General features: G+C 40.0%; 1 protein-coding gene across 4 annotated transcripts in view; it reads left to right on the forward strand.

The window, feature by feature from the left end:
- Nucleotides 1–12,258, forward strand: part of SLC16A12 (solute carrier family 16 member 12) — a 95,938-nt gene extending 83,680 nt beyond the window's left edge. For 3 of the 4 annotated variants that reach the window (XM_067025081.1, XM_067025082.1, XM_067025083.1), the window contains exons 3-6: nucleotides 324–427; nucleotides 5,268–5,847; nucleotides 7,814–8,073; nucleotides 11,035–12,258. In XM_067025081.1, coding sequence (XP_066881182.1) covers nucleotides 324–427; nucleotides 5,268–5,847; nucleotides 7,814–8,073; nucleotides 11,035–11,297 — 1,207 coding nt within the window. In that variant the 3' untranslated portion in view covers nucleotides 11,298–12,258. Of the gene's footprint in view, nucleotides 1–323; nucleotides 428–3,243; nucleotides 3,388–5,267; nucleotides 5,848–7,813; nucleotides 8,074–11,034 lie in introns of all 4 variants that reach the window. The other variant, XM_059054570.2, reaches the window with a different exon arrangement.
- The last annotated feature ends 2,229 nt before the right edge of the window (nucleotides 12,259–14,487 follow it).

Consider the following 14,487-nt stretch of genomic DNA (forward strand, 5'->3'; position numbering starts at 1 on the left):
TCACGTGCTTAGTTGCTCCTCGGCATGTGGGATCTTCCTGGACCAGGGATCGAACCCGTGTCCCGTGCATTGGCAGGTGGATTCTTAACCACTGTGCCACCAGGGAAGTCCTAAACACTTACTTGTTCCTATCCCTTAGAACATCCCAATGGTTAGCTTCTGATTTCCCACTTATTACGGGCCAGCAACGTACCATTGAAAATCAATTAAAACCCCTGGAGACTGGAACAGATGATTGAACCAAAACTTGAAACTCTCAATCAAATACATGTTCATTCTCTTTTTTTTTTTGATATAAAATGCTTGGACTTCTTTTTTTTCAGATGTATTTCAATTTTTTTTGTGGACTTCCAGACAAACTTCTCTCAGGATTATGCACAGACAGCCTGGATCCATTCCATTGTAGACTGTGTGACCATGCTCTGTGGTGAGTATCTCCAGGGATAGATAATTACTGGCTACCCTTGAACTATACATGACAGTGACCTTCCACTGCCTTTGATGACCAGTTTTTTTTGAGTAGAAGGGCTATGATTAAAAATTGGCTAAAACAATATCAAAAGCAAAGTATGATCCTGCCTTTAGCCAAACCCACCCAGAAGTGCTTTTGCAGTTAACATTCTTGGCTGATGTCAGATGGACCAGGTAGTGAATACAGTCAATTGGACACATACCTATAGAGATAGGGAACTGGGCAATCACAGTACTTGTCCTGATTTTGAACGCAGTTAACCGTACAGTATATGCTTGCTTTCTTCTGAATGCTGTGGTCCCCTCATTCTCCAGTCACATAAACAGCCATTGGAAAGTACCATGAGCCATTTCAATGTGATCTCCTTAAATGAGTGCCAACAATATGTGCATCACATCTCAAGTCTTGTTTTCATTCTCGTCCCTTCTCAGAGGGTTCAAAATTTGGCTCGTTTTTCATGCATCAGTCTTCATTCTTAGAGAAGTATTGTAGAAGAATAGAATGGTGCAATCATGAGATAAGCACGTTCACTACGGCTGTAGTTTTCATCAAGAGCCACACAGGCGCTACGTACGGTGTACAGAGTGTTCTCAAGATTCATGGAATCTCTCATCGATCTAAGGAAAAACTAACCTTGAGATTTTTCTTTTTAAAAATTTCCAACCGAAGTTATTAAATGAGTGCCATAGACATTTTCTGTAATTGGGTCAAATCAGAATGATCTATTTGGGGCTTCCCTGGTGGCGTGGCGGTTGAGAGTCCGCCTGCCGATGCAGGAGACACGAGTTCGTGCCCTGGTCTGGGAAGATCCCACATGCCGAGGAGCAACTAAGCCCGTGAGCCATGGCCGCTAGGCCTGCGTGTCCGGAGCCTGTGCTCCGCAACGGGAGAGGCCACAACAGTGAGGGGCCCGCATACTGCAAAAAAAAAGAAAGAAAGAAAAAAAGATCTATTTGCAGATTAGACCCATTTAATCCTTTCATTTAGATGACTCCTGAGTATTTTAGAAAACTGTTATCTCTTCAGGCCATGTCTTAATGGCAAAAGAGAAATACTATATTATTTGGTATCATAAATAATGTCATCTATTCCATTCTAGGTACTGATTCATATTTATTTTTAGAAAAAATGTACATAATCAGGAATTGGTTGATTTGTGCTGAAATGTATTTCCTTGGTTGGGAGGAATTTGAGTGCAATTCTAGGTTTCATGAGATGGCTAAGTTGATGCTACTGATAATGCTGGAAGGTCATAAGGGATCAAAAAATCATATTTTCAGGTTTTCTTTCTAGCCTGTCTTTTTTATTTTAACCAGTAAGATGATCACTTGGTTTTCAGGGTCAGATGATTAGGCACAGCCTTTGTGTGAGCGGGCCAAGACAGCCGTGTTTATCTTTCATGGAGGATACAGGTGACTCATTTCTCTCACTGTTATCTTTTGGAGAATATTTATGATCCCTCAAAGAGGAATAAATGACCTTCAGTGACCACAGTGGTCACAATGACCATGTGAGGCATTGAGCTAAAAGCAGGGTCATGTTAGATGCAGAATATTTAAATTCTGCAGAATCACATCTGGGACACCCATTGGGGGCATATCTGCCCTATGATGAACAGAGAAGTAAACATTTTTCATTGAGTTTAGTATACATTTTGTCACTTTCCAATAGCCATAGCAGCATCAGTCTGAAGAATTAGATATATTTTCAGGAGATTTGCTCATTCCTATTCTCCAGAGGTTATATATGCAGCCAGCCACTATTCTAACTAGATGCATTATTAAGCTGATGACTGATTCTATCATGTACAATTTGTGTCACACCCAATTTTAACCTGATCGATATAAAAATTATACTCCACAGATACCTATAGAGAATTGGCTCTTCTGATCTTGTTACTAGGAGTACTGGTGTCAGCATGAATTATTCTTCAGAAAGAAATTCACATACATTCCTCACCCATCATCTCTGCCATCAGTCTGAGAGACCCAAGGAGCCAGAATAACAGGGTGAAATAACCCTGCACTCGGTGTCAGGTTCCCTGAACTGTATAGCTCTTGGTGATCTTGGGTATGTCATATTCCCCGGAGCTTCAATTTCTTTTTGGCCTCTTCCAGCTTTAATTATTAGTCGATAAGCCTGGAAGTTGGCACAATTCTGACACATTGTTAAACCACAAATAGAGTGAGGCCAACCCAAATGTCATCATCTCATTTCCTAGATTTTCTGGGCTTTGATTTCTCATCCACAGGGTTTCCAAAAGCCCGGAAACAGTGCCAGGCTGTGAAATTTGTCTATGATCTCTCTCCCTGGCCTTTTCCTGAATAACACTGCTGGCCATGCTGTGTTGCCCACTTTCCTTCTCTACCATTTACATGTCATAATTATTGTTAATTGTGTATGATCAATACTATATGAAACATACAAGGCACATCACTGTGCAAGTGACATGTAGTTTAAAGGAGCTGATTTGCTGTTTTAAAAATACCACATAATCCTGGGATTATGGCTGTCATAGAGTGGAGATGTGGAATGAGCCGTCAAATGCCAGTCAGGAGGTGTGATCCTAATTCCAGCTTTGCTACTTATTCTCTGTGGGGCCATGGATAAGTCACTTCCTCTCTCCTTGGTTTCCAAATCTGTAGAATGAGTGGGGCGGGCTCGAGGCTTTGAATATGGATCGTTCTCTGCTCTGCCAATGCAGCACCCACAGCCTTTCCACAGTGCCCTAAAGGCCTTTGTGTTGAACCTATTTATTATTGTTTTTGAAGCTCCACTTGGGAGTGTTGTCAGTAACCATTTTTCCTGTCAAGTGGGAATCATGCTGGGTGGCTTGCTTGCATCTACTGGTCTCATCCTGGGCTCATTTGCCACCAGTCTGAAGCATCTCTACCTCACTCTGGGAGTTCTTACAGGTAAGGGCACTTTGTACCACCCTTCTCACCCCACCCTATCTGGGGGCTGTGAAGCCCACCAACAGAGCAGTAATTCATAAAATATTCATTTTGTAAGATGCACAATTTATCTTAATGTCTGCCTACCTAGCAGTTAACCAAAAGGGCTAGAAATGCAATGGACTGTCATACTGTCGTGAAAATGTATCACCACTTTAATTCAGCCACTTGACAACAGTGACTGTTGGCTTTCCCTTAGGCAGCCGTGTATGGCTGAGAGTCTCCACTCAGAAGCAGTGTGACATTAGCCAGAGCCACATAAATTTTCGGCAATGATCATTCTCCCAGCATCTTTGCTAAGACATTGAAATACTGTCTGTGGTTGACCTGAGTTGCCCCTACTTTATAGTGATGACCATTGTCCAATAAATGGGGTTTTACCATTTTAAAAAGAAAGCCCCTTGTGAATATTCTTACCCTGCATATTTTCTTTCGATGTTATGCAAGGAACTTTAGAGAATGAAGCCCATAGAAAGAGAAGCAACTGATGTGTATTCCATAAATCACACTTACAGGGACTGCATAGGATCAAGGTGGGCTTGGTTGGTGGGACTAGAGTAGCAGTTTTCTGCCCCATCACTCCGGGGGGAGGGTAACACTCACTCTTGTCTGGGCCACAGGGGTAGCATGATCAGGCCAATAAAGGATATAATCTCATAGTAAGATTATAAATCTAGCTCTGTCAGCTAAAAAAGGTTATCTGTCCCCTGTCATCCAAAGGGCCTGACTGCTAGGGTGTCCCATCATCCCATTTTACCAGGAACTATCCTGGTTCTGGTGCTGAAAGCCTCACATCTGGGAAACCCGCCAGTCCAGGCAAATTGGGATCATTGCTCACTGTGCTTTGCAGGTGGGAACAGGAGCTGAAGGTAGTTCTCCTTTTCCTTCCTTGACATTTAAATTCCAGGTTTAAAGCCCTTCAAAGTTTCTTGACTTAAAAGGAATAGAATTGGAGAATCTTGAAGAGGCTTTCTGCTGACTTTAAGGGATATTTTCAGGTGGCTATGTGTACATGCTATGTTCATGTATCAAATTGACACAGTGGGGCTTCCCTGGTGGCGCAGTGGTTGAGAGCCCGCCTGCCGATGCAGGGGACGCGGGTTCGTGCCCCGGTCCGGGAGGATCCCACATGCCGCGGAGCGGCTGGACCCGTGAGCCATGGCCGCTGAGCCTGCGCGTCCGGAGCCTGTGCTCCGCAACGGGAGAGGCCACAACAGTGAGAGGCCCACGTACTGCAAAAAAAAAAAAAAAAAATTGGCACAATGTTTTCTAATATGTGAGATTACTCTGGAGCTTTCACGGGGTCACAAATGCTATTTAAACCCAAATTCCAGTGTGGTCCAGACTATCAGAGTTGTGTCTTCAGGGGCCGTGAAGAGTTGAAGTAATTCTCTGGATAATTTAAAAATACTTAAATTATCCAGAGATTTAATTTATTAAATATTTTAATTTATTAAAATTAAATTTCTTTTATTTATTTAATTTATTAAAAAAGAAGTGGTGGGGAGAATAAATTGCTTAGGTCAGTGTTATCCTGATTTTCTAGTTAATTCAAATTGAGCTTGTATAATCGTTTTTAAGTTCTTCATTTTATTTTGCTTAAGTCATATTCCCTTAAGGCTTTTCTTCCCAAGAAGAAAGTCATATATATGCTCTAGTGGCAAATTGTGGATGACTGGTGAGGGGAGACTCATTTTCAGCTTGGTGTAGAAAGCAGTTTTAAAAGGGTTTATTTGAAGGTCAGATTCCCTTTATTCCAGATAGTATGATTCTGAGAGATGTTCTTTCAGTGGCTGTTCATGCCGTGCCACCAGCACTCATAGAGTTCTCTTTATCCCCAGGTCTTGGATTTGCACTTTGTTACTCTCCAGCTATTGCCATGGTTGGAAAGTATTTCAACAGACGGAAAGCCCTTGCTTATGGGATCTCCATGTCGGGAAGTGGCATTGGCATCTTCATCCTGGCTCCTGTGGTTCAGCTCCTTATTGAACAATTTTCCTGGAGGGGAGCATTACTCATCCTTGGGGGTTTCGTTTTGAATCTCTGTGTTTGCGGCGCCTTGATGCGGCCAATTACTCTTAAAGACGACCAAACAACTTCAGAGCAGAACCATGTCTGTAGAACTGAGACACAAGGCTTTCAGCAGGCATCTCCCTCTTCGAGTTGGACTAAAGAATGGGTGCAGACCTGCCTCTGTGGCTCTTTGCAGCAGGAATACAATTTTTTACTGATGTCAGACTTTGTTGTACTGGCCATCTCTGTTCTATTTATGGCTTACGGCTGCAGCCCTCTCTTTGTGTACTTGGTGCCTTATGCTTTGAGTATTGGAGTGAGTCACCAGCAAGCTGCATTTCTTATGTCCATACTTGGGGTGATTGACATTATTGGCAATATCACATTCGGATGGCTAACCGACAGAAGGTAAAATCCATGAAACGGCCATTGGTTCCCCACTAGGGACTTTAAACTTTGAGTTTCCCCTCATCACCTGATCCTCTAGAATACCTAGGTCTGAATAATGTTAACAGGTTTTCGATATCTGCAGGCAACTCCCTTGTTGGTTCTTCTAGTCAGAGGTCAGCAAACTTTTCTGTAAAGGGACAGACATTAAACAGACAAAGTCACATTGGCTTTGTGGGTCGTATGATTCCAAGTATCCACCTCTGCTGTTGTAGCACAAAAGCAGCCATAGACAATATGTGACCAAGAGAGAGTGGCCATGTTCCAATAAGACTTTAATTTTAAATTAAAATTTTAATTTCTCATACAATTTTTCCCTCACAAAATTTTATCGTTCTTTTGATTTTTTCCAACCATTCAAAATTGGAAAAACCATTCTTAGTTCACAGTCCAAAAAACAAGTAGTGGGCTGGATTTGGCCATAGTTTGCTGACATCTGTTCTAGATTGTTTTAGGATGTTGGGTATGTATAAATGGCAGAAGTGAAGTTCTGGTGGCAGATTTAATTCTGTTCTAAGTCAAGTCAGTCCTCCGGTGAGACAACTTCTGTCTGGGCATTGTGGTTTTAGTCTCTTTTGAACCACCCCAGAGAGCGGCTGGCAGTAGAGAGAGGAACCGACTCCAGTCCAGGCAGGAGGATCAGGTCAATAATAACACATTATCTGTAGCCACGTATTTATATTTGACAGTGCAAATAGCAAATAGTTTCATTATGATTTTAGGCTTAGAAACCAAAGTTGTAAGAAATCTACTGAGTAGTTTCTTCAGCGAATGCTAATCTGTTTGGATTGAAGAGAGCAAACTACTCATATTCTCCTAAATGATGGACTCTTCACACTTGAGCTATGACCTGGAAGAGCTATCATCCTATGGCTTCTCACATGTTATGTCTTTGGGAACTAATCAGGATCCAATTGCCATTATCCAGTATCATGAATATAATATTTAGGATTAAATCCACATTTTTAATGGTTAGGGAGTTGGTGGGTGAGCAAAGGGTAACCATCTTTACAATCAAATAACTCAACAAGAAGCAGCCTGGTATAAATCTGAGAGAGTGATCTCTAGTCTGAGATATACAAAACCTAAGTTTCTTGTGCTGGCTCTGCCCCATATTATCCCTATGACCTAGAGAAAATCACCTAACACTCAGATCCTCGAGGGTCTTCATCTGTAAAATGGGCCAGTTCAATATTTGCCTATGGACATTATAGCATTTTGTGAGGCTTAGATGAGATTGTGGGCAGAAAAACATTTGTAAAGCATAAATTGCTGGTGCTGATATTATACAGAGTCTTTAAAATAATTGGTATCATAGATGGGTTTGGATCTACAAAGGGAAGTGTTCATGGAAGTACCATTGGGGAGGTCTTGAAATAAGACTTAGTCCTAATATGAGACCTTCATAATCTCTGGCAAATCACCCTCGTTTCTTCATATTATGGCTTCCTCTTTGTATAACCACTTGGGTTATTGAGCATATATGATGTGCTGGAGACTAACGGATGACACATCTGTGAAAGCACCTAATATGGTAGACTTCTAGAAAATATTAGTCTCCTGACACTCTATGTGTTATTTCACAACTATCCTTGAATAACACTATGAGATAGACAGCCTCCCTATTTTATAGCTAAAGGAATTGAGGTTAGAGTTAGGCAGTTAGTAGGTGGTAGAATTGGATTCAAACTTCGATCTTTCTAATTTTAGAGCACAGGTTATTTTCTACCATACCATGCTTCCTGGGAAGATACATTCTTGAATTTGCATATACCAAAAGAAAGACAGGAAGACAACGTAGAAAACACACAATGGGGAGGCCATCTCTATAAATAATTGTAGTGCTTACTGCTACCTGGGCATGGTTCTAGAGCTCTTTGATAGAACCTATGCATACTGCACTCATTCTTGGTCTTCACATCCACAGGTGTCTGAAGAATTACCAGTATATTTGCTACCTCTTTGCCATCGGAATGGATGGGCTCTGCTACCTCTGCCTCCCAATGCTTCAAAGTCTCCCCCTGCTCATGCCTTTCGCTTGTACTTTTGGCTACTTCGATGGTGCCTATGTGACTCTGATCCCAGTAGTGACTGCAGAAATTGTGGGGACCACCTCTTTGTCATCAGCGCTTGGCGTGGTGTACTTCCTCCATGCAGTGCCGTATTTGGTGAGCCCACCCATCGCAGGTAAGTTTGCAGAGAGAACCCCCAATCACCTCTTCTCTGTCATATTGATGTAAAAACAGTGAACTCACACACACCCTTGAGGATTGGAAATAAGTTGGGAAGAGTGAAAGAGAAAGAGATGCCAGAGCCACCAAAACATCATGGTCTCACCTACATCCTTGTTTTATAATCTTCTGCCAACTAACTGGGGGACCTTAGCATACTTGGAAAGAAAAAGTCCCAAATTTAGGATCTTGATTCCATTCCACACTAATGATAGAAGCAATGGAATGAAGCAGCTGTTCAGACTTATAAATAAGTTGGGCACATTCAGAGGGAAGGCTGGCAGGAGAACAGGATTCCAGTAGTGGGGGCGGTAGGTGGTGAGGCTGAAATGATAAAGTGCGGGTGTCATAGTGGAATGTCTTGAGTGCCAGCCGAAGGAGTGGGGCCCTATATACGCTTCAGAGAATATGGCTAGTATGACAGCTTTTGTGCAAAGGGGTAGTATAGTAAAGAGTATATTTTAGAAAACGTGATCTCGCAATTGATCTGGCAACTTAGGGGAGAAACAGGATTTCATCCTAATAGTTCAAGAGCCATCTGATAAAGGCCTGAACTAGGGATGCTGCGGCAGAAATGAGAATGAGCTCTGGGGCAACGGGGAAATTTGGGGGAAGAAAATCAACTGAATTTAGCATGTGGGGATGAAGGAGGGAAAGAAGTCCAAGATAACTTAGGAGATAATGGCATGGTTGAAAGAAATAAGGATGCTGGAGAGAGTAGCTTTGCCAGAAAAATACTAAAAACTTAATGGTTAGACATATTCAGATATCTGAAATACCCAATAAAATGCTCAATAGCGCTGTTTAAGGATGAAATCAGCATTTGAGGGAGGCCAGATTTGGATATACAGATTTGGGATTCAAGAAAAAGCATCTAGAATGTTTTGTAAACTGTAAAATGATATAAAACTTTAAAACATAATTCAATAAGTAATTCAACAAATATTCATTGCATGCATTAAATAATTCAACAAATATTTATTGCATGCATTAAACAAGTAATTCAACAAATCTTTATTGCCTGTGTACACCAGCACTGTGTTTGGCACTGTTGGTATAGCAGCAAACAGGTCAGAGCCCATGCCTTCTTGCTGGGGTGTGTGGTCTAGACCAGTGTCTCTCAGAATGAGATCTTGGGACCACCTACATCAGAATCCCCTGGAGCCCTCGTTAGAATGGAGACTCCTTGACCCTCCCTCTGTGATCTGGACCTTTGGGGGTGAGTTCCAGGAATCTACACTCTCAGCCAGTTTTCTTGTGATGCTCCTGTACACTAAAGATTGAGAATAATTGGTCCAGATTATTACCTGCCTAAATTAAAAACGAGGGTGAAGAAGTTCTCTGAAGATAGGCAGAAGAGAAATGAGCCAAACATTTGCTTAGAAGGAAGGGAGGGAATTTTTTGAAGAAGGCAGGATTTTTGCTTTAGCTACTATTATGAATACACAATTCGGGTTATTTCTAAACTCCAGCAATTGCTAAAGCATCAAACCAAGGGAAACTGACTGCTTGATAGCTGCTGATGAAAATTCCTCTTCAGTTTAAACTCCATGATAAAGGACTACATGTTTTAGTGCTTCATTTTTGGAAAATGCCCCCAAAATGTTCCCACATCCTCCCTCCATGGCCACTTTTTTGTATTTACCAACCTTTAGGGACAGTGTAACTGTGTTAAAAAGTCATGGGACATAAATTGGGATTCCTGGATCCTCTTTTCAAACCATGGCCTTCATTTGGCAAATCAGACATTATACTCATTGCCAGGTACTAGAGGATTAGCGTGTGAGTTCCTATTTAATACTTCTCTTATTTAATTACTTTTAAGATAACTCTCTACTCAATCTCTTCCGTTTTCTGCTACAAAAATGTACAAGCAAATCACATGATAACTAAAATATTTGAGGGGAGTTTGGATTGCAGGAAACTTTGGGCTTCTAACAATTTTTGCATGCCATTTTTGACTAATGGTTTTGAAGTAGGTGAGAGGAGAAATCATACACTTCTCTGGTGGATTTTCTTGGCATATAAATAAAGTTTGGAGGAATTTTAAAAAACCTTTTTAGAATTTGAAAAAGAACAGATACATGTATATGTATAACTGAATCACTTTGCTGTACACCTGAAATTAACACAACATTGTTAATCAACCATACTCCAATATAAAATAAAAATTTTAAAAACCTTTTTAATCACAAAATAATTTCCTGCCAAGGTCTAATTTTATCCCACTGAGTCTCTGATTATTGTGACCTATATTTTGCATATCATATACTCTGGTTCTCTTCGAAATTTAGAGTCGGAATAGATATTGTGGTTAATTTGTTGCAATAAGAGATAAAGAAAAAAGCTGTGATTACAGAATTCTGCTTTCTGAAATTTGCATTTTAAACTGTAAGATGATCCAATGTTCTGATTTTCAAACTGGATGGGGTACGATGACTGGATCCAACAGAAAATTTGGATTCTGCTTTATCTAGAAGCATGTTCTATTACTGAGGATAGTCAGTATATGGCTGCCGGGAATACCACTACTAGCATTCTGTACAATTACATTCTCTTAACACCCTACGTAAAGAAAGAATCCCATCATCAGTAATTTGAATGATGCTATTTTTCTCTTTTCTACCGTATTTCATGGGATTAATAATAATAACTAATATTTATTGTGTGAATACTAAGAGTGTGACACTTCCAAGCACTTTACATAATAACAACAATCCATTTTAGAAGTTTCCCTAGAAAATAGAATGCATTTTTCAGTTGCTGCACAATACTTTTAGGACATCTGCTTTTTGTGTCAAAATTATAGCAGCGGTGCTAGCAATCTATTGTTATTATCCTCACAAATTATTAGATTTGAGAATGGGTAAGTAATTGAATTTTCAACTCAATATCATTTTGCTGTTGCTTGTTACAGGATGGCTTGTAGACACGACTGGCAGCTACACTGCAGCGTTTCTTCTCTGTGGATTTTCAATGATATTTAGTTCTGTGTTGCTTGGCTTTGCTAGACTTGTAAAGAAGATGAGAAAAACCCAGCTGCAGTTCCTTGCCAAAGAATCAGATCCCAAGCTGCAGCTATGGACCAATGGATCGGTGGCTTATTCTGTAGCAAGAGAATTAGATCAGAAAGATGGGGAGTCTGTGGCTATAGCAATGCTTGGTTCCAACCCCACATGATCAATGGCCTTGAGCCTGAATCTTCAGGGCTGAAAGAGGTGGGACCACTGTATTGTACATGTTTCTGAAGGATTTTATTTTGGCAGAAGTATTGCCTTCCAAGGAAATTTATCGTTTTATTAATATGTTTGTAATGGAAAAATAGCAAATAACAAAGCAAGCTGGACTGGCTCAGAGTTTCCCCATTTGGGATTTGTACTCACAATTGAGCTCACATCTCTTGGGCAATGAGCATCACACCATGGAGAATGTTAGGACATAGCTGATATAATTCACTGTAAATAGAGGTAATTTCAAGGCATGACCAAAGCAGATGACACTGGGCACACAGCTTTGTTTCAAATTCTCTGCCCCTCCATCTTCCCTCCTCAGTTAGAAGGTAAACAGAAACATTGACATGTAGGTTTCTTTATGCTGTTTAGAGAAGGGGGTCCTGTATTAATCATTGCCTTTTGAAGAATCTAAAATACTCTTCAACAACCTGTTTCAAATACTAATGAGAAACTCCACTAGGAAGAAGGTTTGGCATTCTCACCTTCCACCACCACTGAAAGCTCTTTTCCTAAGACGAGGCACTTAACCTCCAACCAGACGCTCACCTCTGTTGCTATCACATATAATACTTACTCTAAATTGAGTAGAACACACCAAGACACGTGGGAGATTTCTAAATCTTACTAGAAATGTTAACACTAATGCTTCCCTTCTTTTTTCCTTTAGAAATAAAGCATTTATTTAAACTGTAGACAATTCCTGTTAGGAATGGGAAAATGTTGGCAGCATTCCAACTGGGCAGGAATTGAATTCTTGAATCAGCAGGTCTCTGGTGAAAGTTTTCTTTTCAGATCAGATATTTAGGTTCATTACCCAAAACAGGACTTCGGAGTTTTGCCTGAAAAATATTATTCTAGAGATACTCTGAAGCTGAGATTCCTTTCTCCCTGTGTTAATTTTTGTTCCAATGTCCACTGCTTTTCATCTTTTTATAGATAATCATTAGTGGACCTTTGCAGCTGAATGAGAAGACTTCAGGAGTTAACCTCAGCATCATAGCCCTCCCACAAATTGTAGCTTTGGTCAGGGGAGAAGGAGGACAAAGTTAAGAAGGCTAGTGGTGTGTTGTTTTACAGTTTATAATCACATACCTTAACTCATTGAATTATAGTTTGCTCATTCCCAAATACCCTACTTTCCTGTGGTGTGGGATAGTCTTCAGATTGAAGAGGGAGGGCATTGGGGAGAGAAGAGAAAGGCCAGATCCCCTAGCCTGTCTCCGACCGTTTTAAGTCCTCTGAATTCTAATTCTGAATCCCAAATCATGTTGCACCTGTAACACAGGGGCAAGTTATACAATTGAAAGGGGATTTTAATTATTCAAAAATTTAAAATCGAAACCTCAGGGAACTATTTTGACCCTGAAGGCCATTCAATCCACTGTCCCCCAACAGATCTCACAAATGCCTTGCCAGGGGTGCTGAGAGAAAAGACACAGCCATGAGGAAGATCCAGGGTTGACTAAGCACATTCAGCAAGAGTCTTTGCCTATAACTGGATTATAAATATATATATATATATATAATTATATATTAATACATTGCTTTCTGAATGAAATGCTGACTTGATTTGAGGGCAGAAAACTAATATCTCATAGGTGTTTTCCAAAGAGAAAACAGGAATGTTTACTGTTATCTTTATACTTAGTTTGAGAATTTAGTTGTGAAACCACTTCCTTTGTCATTTGCAATTTAAAAACAATATTTGGAAAATATCTGTAAACAGTCAAAGTTAAAATGAAGTTTTATGTGTTTGGAATAGCACTTTACACAAAATGTCATTTCTTGAATCTTCAAGCCTAAAGATTTTTTGAAATATAAAGAGTTATAAATATTCTTATATGTATTTTTTCCTAGTGATGATCACAGTAAAATTTTGTTTATCTGGTTCTGTGATGTAATTTCTCTAAAGTATTATAAGTATTCATGAAAAATGAGCATAGAGATCAGAGCTTTAAAAAATTTGTATAAAATATTTGTGATATTCTGCCTTTATACATGCATACATTTGTATTTTACTTTTCTTTTTGGAGTGGCATTTTTAGGAAACCAATAAGGAAAATGTAGATCTTAGAGGTTACCATTGTCATTGACACAAAATTTTACTGTTACGTTCCATTTGTCTATACTGTTTATTTCAAAATGGAGCAATTCATGGGAATGATGTGTTTGTTTTGTGGAATCAAGAACAAAATTGTGGTGGGATGATTTTACATCTTAAATATTTCTTTATATCACTGCAAGTTCTACTTTTGACTGAGTAGAAAAGCAAAAGAAATGTCTAACTTCTGTAGATACACTGTACCATTTGGCCTTTTGTTCAGATTGTGATTTCACTAATAGATTGGATATTTATGATAATATTTTCTTATTTCAAAAGCATAATAAAATGAGTTTATAGTCATGTTTGGAAAAACATTTTTCCCCTGCACAAAGGGTTTGGATTGTATTGTGAGTGGCTCTGTCTGGATTATGCCAAGATGTAACTGGCATATAAAGATGTGGAAAGCAATCAAATAATTTACAAAAAGCATAACCATTTATTGAGAACTTCCAATTTGTTAACTACCGTGTTAAGCACTTCCTATGCATTGTCTTATTTAATCCCCATAATAGTCTATATTATCACCGTTTAACAGACATGGAAACTGAGGCATTAGGTCCCATGGCTTCTGACTCTGCAGTCACTGCACTCTAGTGCCTGTAGTGAATTCGTGTAAAACTAGGAAGCCGTCTGAAACTAGAGTCTGCCTCCCTCCCTTTGCACCTGCTCAGATCATCTTCTCATGTGGGTTCAAGAAACCATTTGGAAATAAGCCCTTCCTTGGGCAGATGAAATCCTTTGGGTTATGCTGCAGTCTTCCAATCAGTATAGATGGGAAGATCCTGGATTGGAAATTTCCAAGAATCTTTCCAAGAGTCTGGTTCTATCGAGACCACTACTTCCAGGCTAAGTGGCTTAATTTGCTGTCTATTGATCCAGGCTCCTCTTTGGGAGTATTTGTTGTGGGGGGGTGTGGAATGTGGAGAAGGTTGGGTAGCACGCTTTGTCCCACCTTCCGCATTACCAAAGTCACGCTTTCTCAGTCAAGAGGTGAGTTCTTTCTGAAGTGCCTATACCATTGCCCAGTGATGAT

This window comes from Kogia breviceps, chromosome 2 (genome assembly GCF_026419965.1).
Source record: "Kogia breviceps isolate mKogBre1 chromosome 2, mKogBre1 haplotype 1, whole genome shotgun sequence".
Lineage (NCBI taxonomy): Eukaryota > Metazoa > Chordata > Mammalia > Artiodactyla > Physeteridae > Kogia > Kogia breviceps.